This window comes from Myotis lucifugus, unplaced genomic scaffold (genome assembly GCF_000147115.1).
Source record: "Myotis lucifugus unplaced genomic scaffold, Myoluc2.0 scaffold_426, whole genome shotgun sequence".
NCBI lineage: Eukaryota > Metazoa > Chordata > Mammalia > Chiroptera > Vespertilionidae > Myotis > Myotis lucifugus.
The window spans coordinates 747147-757086 of NW_005871474.1; the positions used below are offsets into that span (position 1 = coordinate 747147).

A 9940-nucleotide genomic window follows, 5' to 3' on the forward strand; every position below is an offset into this window, starting at 1 on the left:
GCCCTTCGCCGTCCAGGAACCAAACCCCGCGCCCGGCACCCCGCCCACCCCGCGCATGCTCCCTCCCACCAGAGCCCGGAGCCCAATCCCCGGGCATCCCAGGCGCAGGACCACAACCCCCTTCTGCCCCTCTCCACAGGCGTGCGTCGCGCTGTGTTTGCGTCATCGCGCCGCGCCACGCCACCACTAGAGCCCGGGGGAAGATGGCCGCAGCTGTGCTCAGTGGGCCCTCTGCGGGCTCCGCGGCTGCGGTTCCCGGCGGGGCCGGGGGCCTTTCGGCGGTGGGCTCGGGCCCGCGCCTCCGTATGCTGCTGCTGGAGAGCGTGTCCGGGCTGCTGCAGCCGCGAGCGGGGTCCACCATTCCTCCCGTGCATCCCCCGGTCCGTTCGGCCCCACACTTGCCCGGGCTCATGTGCCTATTGCGGCTGCATGGGACGGTGGGCGGGGCCCAGGTGAGTCTGTGGCCGGCGTGTGGGCGGCCCCGGTGGGAGGTGGGCGCGGCATCTGTGCCCCAGGTTCACGGGGCTGCAGCTGCAGTGGTCCGGTGGAGGGAAGCAGAGTTGGGTGCAGAAAGCGAATCCGGGTGTCAGTCTGCACGAAATTCACGTATTTCGCTCTTTTCAGCCACGAGGAGGAACTCGAGATAACGTGGGCCTCGTTTCTCTATTGCTAGGCTATTGGTAGTCACACACGAATGGATTCCATTCCAGGCCCCGTCACTCACTAGATCTGTGATCTTTAGCTTCTTTTTCCTTCTGGGAGTATCTATTTTTGCGATTTTTTCCTGCTAAGTGAATGTGTATTGAACAAATAAGTATTTACTGAACTCATACTGAGGGCCAAGTACCGGATGCTTCAGTTGGTTATAGATGTGATGGTGTTGAACAGAACGTTATAAAACACTATGAGCGTTGTGTAGCAGGGACCTCTGACCCTACTCTGGAGAATTAGGTTAGAGGTACTGGAGTTTAAGCTGAGACCCCCAAGGATGAGTAGGGGTTGGTAGGGAAAGAAAATGGGAAGGGTGGTTCAGTCAGGGGGAAGTTCATGTCGGAAGGCCCTGTGGTGGGAAGGAGCAGAAAAGAAGGGCATTGTGCCTGGGGCTCAGGGGGAGGGGAAGAGAGTGGGCGCTGTGAGGCTGGCGAGGTGGATAGGTAGTGGACAGGTCATGTAGAGCTTTTTAGACGAGTTTAGCAGGGTTCTTTGGATTATACTAAGAGTAGAATCTCGCATCCATTCAGTTCTGCAAGCTAGAAACCCAAATGTCATCCATCCTAAACACTTTTTTTTCTTGCTCACACACCTCCATACGCACTCTGTTAGGTCCTGTTGGTTTTATCCTCTGAGTAGTTTTTAGATCTGTCCACTCCTTTCCACATCTGTGTCATTGCTTCCATTCTAGCTTGAACCCCCATCTTGTTCAGGTGGAGCCACTGATTCTAAGGAGATATAACATGTCTAACTATGGAAGGTGTTCCTTTACTATCTCTTGCCCTCCAGCCTTTCCCCCAGTCCTCCCCCAAATTCTACCCGTGCTTCCTGCTTTGAGACTGATGTACACGAGGTCTTTCTTGTCCAGCCTTTGTTATGGGACCTTCTGAGCTCTATGCTTCCTTCCAGGAAGAGGGTTTTCATAACCCGCTGGGTGGTCCAATTATCTTGGCCCCAAATTCATGAGGAATGACCTCATTTATTACTTGTATTAACATTACTCCTCATTGTTGAGGGTATCAAAGCTGTGCCTCTGCTATCTCAGCCCAGTTTCAGAAGCAGGAGCTGATTACATATTTCCTTTTCCTTCTAAATCCTTTCATATTCCTAAGTATTTCTGAAAGGTTATGTATTCTGCCTATGTATGTGTGATTTCTTGCATCATCTTTTTCAAGTTTTCCCCTCCTCCCTCAAGGTGAGCTACATGAATTTATTGTTTTGTTTATTTTCTCTAAGTGCCTAAAAGTCTAGTAGAATTTTGAGTAAAGAAGCTAAAGGTGATGTGGGAAGTGAGACTCCTTCCTTTAATATTGCATGTATCACATTTTTGAGTATATCCTGCCTTGAGTTTTTTCTACTTGTGTCTCTGATATTGGGTCTTCAGTACTGTATTGGAACTGTATGGTTTCCCTTGCTTCCCCATAGATTTTCATTCGGCAAACATTTATTGAGTATCCGTTATGTGTTAGCTACTATTCCTCATCTTTAGGTTAGATAAGCAAGACAAATTTCTTGAGAGAGATTCTAGTGTAGTGGGGATGAGTAATGAAGGTAAGCAATAGGCTTGGTGCTTGAGAGAAAAAGAGATCTGTTGATTGGTCCGTCCACCTAGGCTTAATCACCAACATTGCTTTCCCATAGGTTCTGACAGGGAATTGAATCACTGATTTGATTCTCTACTTCATGTAATCTGTTGATTCACTCTAATGTATTCTTTTTTTTTTTTAAAAGGGAAACTTTACTTTTCCCCATGTATTTTTTTTTAAAAATATATTTTATTGATTTTTTACAGAGAGGAAGGGAGAGAGATAGAGAGTTAGAAACATCGATGAGAGAAAAACATCGATCAGCTGCCTCCTGCACATCTCCTACTGGGGATGTGCCCGCAACCCAGGCACATGCCTTTGACCGGAATCGAACCCGGGACCATTCAGTTCGCAGGCCACCGCTCTATCCACTGAGCCAAACCGGTTTCGGCTCTAATGTATTCTTTATTTCAGTTACTGTATTCTTAATATCTGACTGGTTCTTTTTTATGTTTTCTATATTCATTTTATGTTTTCTATATTTATTTTCTATAATCTCTTTGTTGAAATTCTCCCCTGAAATCATTAAGCATCCTTATAGCCAGTGTTTTGAACTCTGCATCTGGTAGATTGCTTGTCTCCATTTTGTTCTTTTTCTGGAGTTTCTTTGTTCTGTTCTTTCATTTGGGACATGCTTCTTTATCTCCTCATTTTAGCAGCTTCCCTCTTTGTTCCTATGTATGAGGTAGAGCTACCATGTCTCCTGGTCTTGGTAGAGTGTCTGTGGGGCCCAGTGGTACAGTCTCCCTGGTCGCCTGAGCTGGACACTCCAGGTGTGTCCCTTGTGTGGGTTGTGTGTGCCCTTTTATTGTAGTTCAGCCTTGATTGCTGTTGGTACATCAGTGAGATGGATTAATCCTCAGGCTGATTGATTATGAGGACTGGCTGTGACTATAGTGGAGGAGCCATTGCGCAGGGGAGCAGGATTTGCTTTATCAGGGTACTGATGCCTGCTGAGTGTGCCCTTGGAGTATGTCATTTCTAGAGGTGGTTGGGTGGCGCTCTGACGTGGCCTGAAGCTGGCCACTGGGTGTATTTGTTTTGGGGTCTCTTGGGAGGTGCAGGCCAAGGTTAGCTGCTGCTTGTGCCCTGCTCAGAGCCCCCTGGTACGAGCTACAAAGTGATGTGCAGATGGTTGCCATTTGTGCTGGGCTTGGAGGTGCCTGGGAGAGGTTAAGCTATGAACTGAGGTTAGGTGCTGCTAGTGCTGTGTTTGGGGTTGCTTAGCTAGTTGGGGCATGGTGAAGCCAGGTTCTGCTTGTTTGGGGTTTGTGAACCTTTGTGAGATTTTAGGAAACTCTGAAGCATGAGCCGAGACAGACTGGTTATTTTATTTATTATATTTAAAAAACATATTTTTATTGATTTCAGAGAGGAAGGGGGGGGGGAGAGAAAGAGAGAGAGAGAGAGAGAGAGAGAGAGAGAGAGAGAGAGAGAGAAACATCAGTGATGAGAGAGAATCATTGATCGGCTGCCTGGGAATTGAGCCTGCAACCTGGGCATGTGCCCTTGACCGGAATTGAATCCTGGACCCTTCAGTCCGCAGGCCGACGCTCTATCCACTGAGCCAAACCAGCTAGGACTGTTATATGGAAAAGCTACTGGAAGCCACTTGGGTGGGTTGGCAAGTTGGGTGGGTCAAGGTAAGGAAATTACTAGGGTGGGTGAACAGTGTTAGGTTGATGGAGACTCAGAGGTAGTGCCTGCCTGCACCTGTCAGGGAAGAGCCCAGCAAAGGAACAATGGCTTCTGCCAGTATTTCTTTTTTTTCCCTTTTCTTTTTAATTTGTCTGTATTTGCCATAACTTTTTAAAGCAGAATGTGACGAGAGCACTACACTTCTATTCACAAAACTTGCTCTGAGTAACTTTCAAACGGCTTTACAACATGCCTAGGTAGTTTATATTTCTGCTATGCTACACAATCCTTTTCTTTGGAGACAAACCCTATGGACAGTTACTACCATTGTGTTGGTCAGCTTAGCATACTAACTTCTAGAGGCCACACATGCAGTTGATAAACTACAGGGTGTGTTGGGCTTAAAAAGTAGATCTTAGAGGAGGAAGGTTGTTTTAACCATGCATCTCAGAACACTTTAGCAACAAAGATTTGGTCTACTTAGGAATCTGCTTGAGAGATAAACACTTCAGACCACAAAGCTAACAAACATTAGGCTACATGTATCTTTTTTTTTTTTTTAATATATTTTATTAATTTTTCACAGAGAGGAAGGGAGAGGGACAGAGTGCCAGAAACATGGATGAGAGAGAAACATCGATCAGCCGCCTCCTGCACATCTCCCACTGGGGATGTGCCCGCAACCAAGGCACATGCCCCTGACCGGAATCGAACCCGGGACCCTTCAGTCCGCAGGCTGACGCTCCATCCACCGAGCCAAACCGGCCTCGGCAAGGCTACATGTATCTTACAACAGAGATAGCCCCATTCTGTTAAAACAGGCCAACATGGAACTAGGAAAGAAAAAGGAGCCTGGCTTCAGTGCCTGCAGTATCACAGTCTCATACACATAGAGGGAAAGGAACCTGGTCTTCCCTTAAGTAGTTGCCATGCCATACATATTTTTAAAATGTTAACAAAAATAAAGGAAAAAGTCCTTGAAAATATTTTATCCAAGTTCTGCCAGTATTTCTGTCTGGGAGAAAGTTATCTGTCTAGCCCAGCGGTTCTCAACCTGTGGGTCGTGACCCCTTTGGTGGTCGAACGACCCTTTCACAGGGGTCGCCTAAGACCATCCTGCATATCAGATATTTACATGACGATTCATAACAGTAGCAACATTACAGTTATGAAGTAGCAACGAAAATAATTTTATGGTTGGGTCACAACATGAGGAACTGTATTTAAAGGGCCAGAAGGTTGAGAACCACTGCTCTAGCCCTTGCCCCAAAGCCAGATAATTTAGTTGCTGCTCCCTCTATGTCCCTGCTGCCTTTTGAGCTGCTGCCCCAGGGCTGGAGTTCAGAGGGAGCCAGTCTGAATAAGTCTCTGCACGGGATTCCATAGCCCTCCGTCTCACTGCTGGTTTTCACAGCCAGAAGTTATGGGAACGTCTCTTCTTGGCACTGGGACCCTGGGCTGGGAAGTCTGGTGTGGGGCTTGGACCTCTCCTCAGGGGGCACCTCTGCAGCTGAGCTATCCCTTCAGATTTTTTATTGCCACATGTGGGTGTGGGACCAGCCTGTTCCACATCTCTGCCCCTCCTATCAGTCTGTGGCTTCTTCCGTATATCCTTAGTTACAGGATTTCTGTTCCAGCGGTTCTCAACCTGTGGGTCGCGACCATCGGAAAACACATACAGCATATCAGATATTTACATTACGATTCATAACAGTAGCAAAATTACAGTTATGAAGTAGCAACAAAAATAATTTTATGGTTGAGGGTCACCACAACATGAGGAACTGTATTAAAGGGTCGTGGCATTAGGAAGGTTGAGAACCACTGGTAGGCTGTTCTCAATGATGGGTGTTCTGTAGTTTAGTTGTAATTTTGATGTGGTCATGGGAGGAGGTAAGTACAGCATTTACTTACTCGTACACCATCTTGACCAGAAGTCTACCTTGGCATTCTTAGCAGGTGTAAGGAAGCCAGGGACAGGAAGAGGGGGATTTGTTTGGGTGTGAAGGAGGAAGGGAAACAGGTGAGTTCAGTGTCCATTAAAGCAAGCATTTACGAATGTCTCCTGCTAGGTGCTGCTCAGGGATATACCGGTGAAGCAGACCTGTCTTTGAGGTCTGGTAGCTGGGATGAGTTGGGCTGTCCTCTGTATAGCACTAATCTGTAGGGTGGACAGTAAAAGAAGGAGTCAAGCATGACGTGACTTTGAGGAAAGTCTGCAGGACAGGCTGCTGTGTGTGTCACCTACTGAAGATAGGACAAAGGCCGAGGCCTCTAGTCTAGAGGAATGGTCTCTTCTCCTCAGAGGAGGTGGGACTTCAGAAAAGGCTTCATAGATACTGGGACACGGCAGGGCTTGGGGAAATTCTGCACCTTTAGCATCCTATTCCTGACTCACTTTCCTGTTTTCTTCTAGAACCTTTCGGCTGTTGGGGCGTTGGTGGGTCTCAGTAATGCACGTCTCAGTTCTATCAAAACTCGGTAAGTCTTTAACCTTTTTTTTTCCCCTCCAAAAGGATGTTTCCTTAGGAAGTGAGCTTACAGCTGTCCGTTATTGTCCACCCATGGAGTCAAGAGGTTCGCTCCCAGGAGGCTGGGGAGTGTCATTCTTTCATGAACTCACTTGAGCTGGATCTCACCCATTCCAGCCCCACCTGGGATTATGAAGATCTCTGTTCCCTTTCCTTGCTGCCTGTACCTCACTCCAAGTCTTCTGAGTATTTCAGGATTTAGAAACCTCAGTGACCTGGAGGTGAAGTCTTGCTGTAGTCTAGTCCAGTGAGTGTGAAAGAGCAATACATAGCTTTCCATAGTCTAGCCTCCACCTTGTTATCACTCACTCCTTTCTTACAAGGTTTGAGGGCCTCTGTCTGCTGTCTTTGCTGGTTGGGGAGAGCTCTACAGAGATGTTCCAGCAGCACTGTGTCTCTTGGCTTCGGAGCATCCAGCAGGTCTTGCAGGTAAGGATTCAGCTGCTGCCCTGACTGCGCCCCCTCCCCCAACCATTCCTTGTTCCCCATTCTGGATGTGGTGTTTTCTTTGTGGCTTGGACATTTAGTTCTGAGGACAGAATAATTAGCAGTTTTCTGATCGTAGGGAGGATAAGCTTCAAATGGAAGTCCTTTTAAGCTTTTTGCTATTTTCAACTACTGAATTATTTTAATTCATCTGACCTTTCACACACTGTAACCTCTGACTGTTTCTCTTCCTCATTAGCTTTTCTAATGAGTGACATCTCTAAAGCTACTTTTTCCAGGTTGATTTCTTTTTTCTTGTCCACTCCTTTCTTTCTCTTTCAACATTTTAATATTTTTCTACTTTTACATCTTTGATGACATCTCCGTTTACTTCTTCGACAGTCATTCTGAGCACATGTGGCAGGCTGTGTGCTAAGCTCTGGGAGACAGTGGTAAGATGGACGTGGACCCTGCTTTCATGGTGCTGAGTCTTGCTCTGGGGCTGGGAAACTTCCTATGAAGTAAATGTTTATAGATAGTAAATCTTTTATGTTTTGCAAACCACATATGGTTTCTGTTGCATGTTGTTTTTTTCTTTGGTAGTTTGCCAACCCTTTAAAAATGTAAAAATCATTTTTTAGCTTGACCATCAATCAGCTGCCTCCCACTGGGGATTGAGCCTGCAACATGGGCATGTGCCCTGACCCGGAATTGAACCTCGACCTCTTGGTTCATAGGTCGACGCTCAACCACTGAGCCATGCCGGCTGGGTGGGCACATTTTTAAAAAAAATATATTTTATTGATTTTTCATAGAGAGGATGGGAGAAGGATAGAGAGTTAGAAACATCGATGAGGGAGAAACATCGATCAGCTGCCTCCTGTACACTCCCTACTGGGGATGTGCCCCCAACCAAGGTACATGCCCTTGACTGGAATCGAACCTGGGACCCTTCAGTCCGCAGGCCGACGCTGCATCCACTGAGCCAAACCGGTTAGGGCCATTTTTTTTTTTTTATGCATTCTAGAGAGAGAGGAAGGAAGAGGGAGAAAGAAACACCAATATGAGAAACATCCATCTGTTGCCTCACGCATGCACCCACAACCTGGGTATGTGTCCTGACTAGGAATGGAACCCACAACCCTTCAGTGTGTGGGGCAATGCTCTAACCACTGCACCACTGGCCAGGCCCAAACCGTTTTTTTCTTCATGAATTCCAGGGTAGGTTTGAGCCAGCTTAGAGATGCAGTGATTTTGTTGCGGCTGAGACTTTGTTTTTTAGTCTAAGAGTGCTCTTCCACTGAAGGGAGGTAGAATATGGGAGAATCAAGCTTTTGAGCTCTTCCAGTTAGATCTTTCAGTTGTAGATTTGTTACTCTCCCCCTCCCCCAAACACATTCGTAGGACCCCAGATACCCCTAATACGAAAATGTAAACACATGTTCTTTCTGTAGACAAATACGTTACTTTTGAATACCCCATGTCTCTAATGCACTCTATTCCTAGTGGATCTGATGGTAATGTTGACATTAACTGTGGTGTTTCTCAAAAGCCCCGTGTTGTCATACCTCTCATTCCTTCTCTTGGTGACCATGAAGATGAGGTTGGAAGCATGGGGTGTTGTTGCTTTTTAGTCCCAGGACCCACCCGCCACGATGGATTTGGCTGTGGTTGTTCTGAGGGACCTGCTCCGATATGCAGCCCAGCTTCCTACAGTCTTCCGGGACATCTCCATGAACCACCTCCCTGGCCTTCTCACTTCCCTGCTGGGCCTCAGACCAGAGGTGAGACACCTGCCCAGTCCCTCCGCCCTTTGCCCCTTTTAATGCCTGTCTTACTCAGATGGCTTGGATTAAGGAATGTGATGGGAAGTGATTGGGGAATAGGATCAAAGAAGTGAGAAGGAAGGGCCAAGAAAAAGTGTATGAGGAGGGACCTTGGGGGTTGTGGGGTGGAGAGGGCGGTCTATGGGGGTATTGGACTCTCATCTCTTCCTTGCTTTTTCCCCCACAGTGTGAGCTCTCAGCACTGGAGGGAATGAAGGCATGTATGACCTATTTTCCTCGGGCTTGTGGGTCTCTCAAAGTAAGTATTCATGGCAATTCCTCTTCCCACCAACTTAAGCCTTGTAGCTATCTTACCTCAGATGCTATTTCTGAGACTTCTAAGCACCTGTCTTCTGATTTTTCTACGATTGATCTCCATAGCTTTAATTATACCACCTCTTAGCACTTCACATGCATTATCTCGTTAACCATCACTGATGAAGAAATTGAAATTAAATAACTTGCCTAAGATCAATAGAGATGGGAAACTAGATCTGATGCTAAAGCCCAGGCTCTTAGCCATAGGCTCCTTCCTCTTTTTGCCTTCCTCCTCTGTACCTCTAGAGTGCCCTGCCTGTTTTTTCTACCATCTGCTCTTTTTTTAAAAAATTGTTTTATTGCTTAAAGTATTACAAAGAGTATTACATATGTCTCCTTTTTCCCCCCGCCCTTGACAATCCCCTGGCCTCCCCTACCCCCAGTGTCTTAGGTCCATTAGTTATGCTTATATGCATGCATACAAGTCCTTCGTTTGATCTCTTACTCCCCCACCCCCGCTCCAACCTTCCCAGCTTCTCGTGTAGTTGACATTTTGTTCGAGGCAGCTCTGCCTCTGTATCTATTTTTGTTCATAAGTTTTTAATGGTCTTTATTATCCATAAATGAGTGAGATCATGTGGTATTTTCCTTCATTGACTGGGCTTATTTCACTTAGCATAATGCTCTTCAGTTACATCCCATGCTGTTGCAATGGGAAGAGTTCCTTCTTTATTACAGCAGCATAGAAGTGAAATCGTGAAGATGTATCCAACGTTTTATCTAATCCCTTCATCTACTGATGCGCACTTTAAGCGGTATCCAGACCTTAGCGAAGGGGAGAGATGGAGTGGGATGAACCAAGCAATGCATATATCCTTTCCCGCTCGCTATTTCCCGGATATAGGAAAAAATCCAAGGAAAGGGGACACAAGAAGGAAAAGAAAGTTCTCCTTTTTTATTTTCT

General features: G+C 46.6%; 1 protein-coding gene across 2 annotated transcripts in view; it reads left to right on the plus strand.

The window, feature by feature from the left end:
* PELP1 (proline, glutamate and leucine rich protein 1) overlaps positions 1–9940 on the plus strand; it is a 29697-nt gene continuing 19757 nt past the window's right edge. The window contains exons 1-5 of one of the 2 annotated variants that reach the window (XM_006102776.2): positions 1–452; positions 6352–6416; positions 6790–6895; positions 8527–8676; positions 8906–8977. In XM_006102776.2, coding sequence (XP_006102838.1) covers positions 204–452; positions 6352–6416; positions 6790–6895; positions 8527–8676; positions 8906–8977 — 642 coding nt within the window. In that variant the 5' untranslated portion in view covers positions 1–203. The remainder of the gene's footprint in view (positions 453–6351; positions 6417–6789; positions 6896–8526; positions 8677–8905; positions 8978–9940) is intronic. The other variant, XM_023744065.1, reaches the window with a different exon arrangement.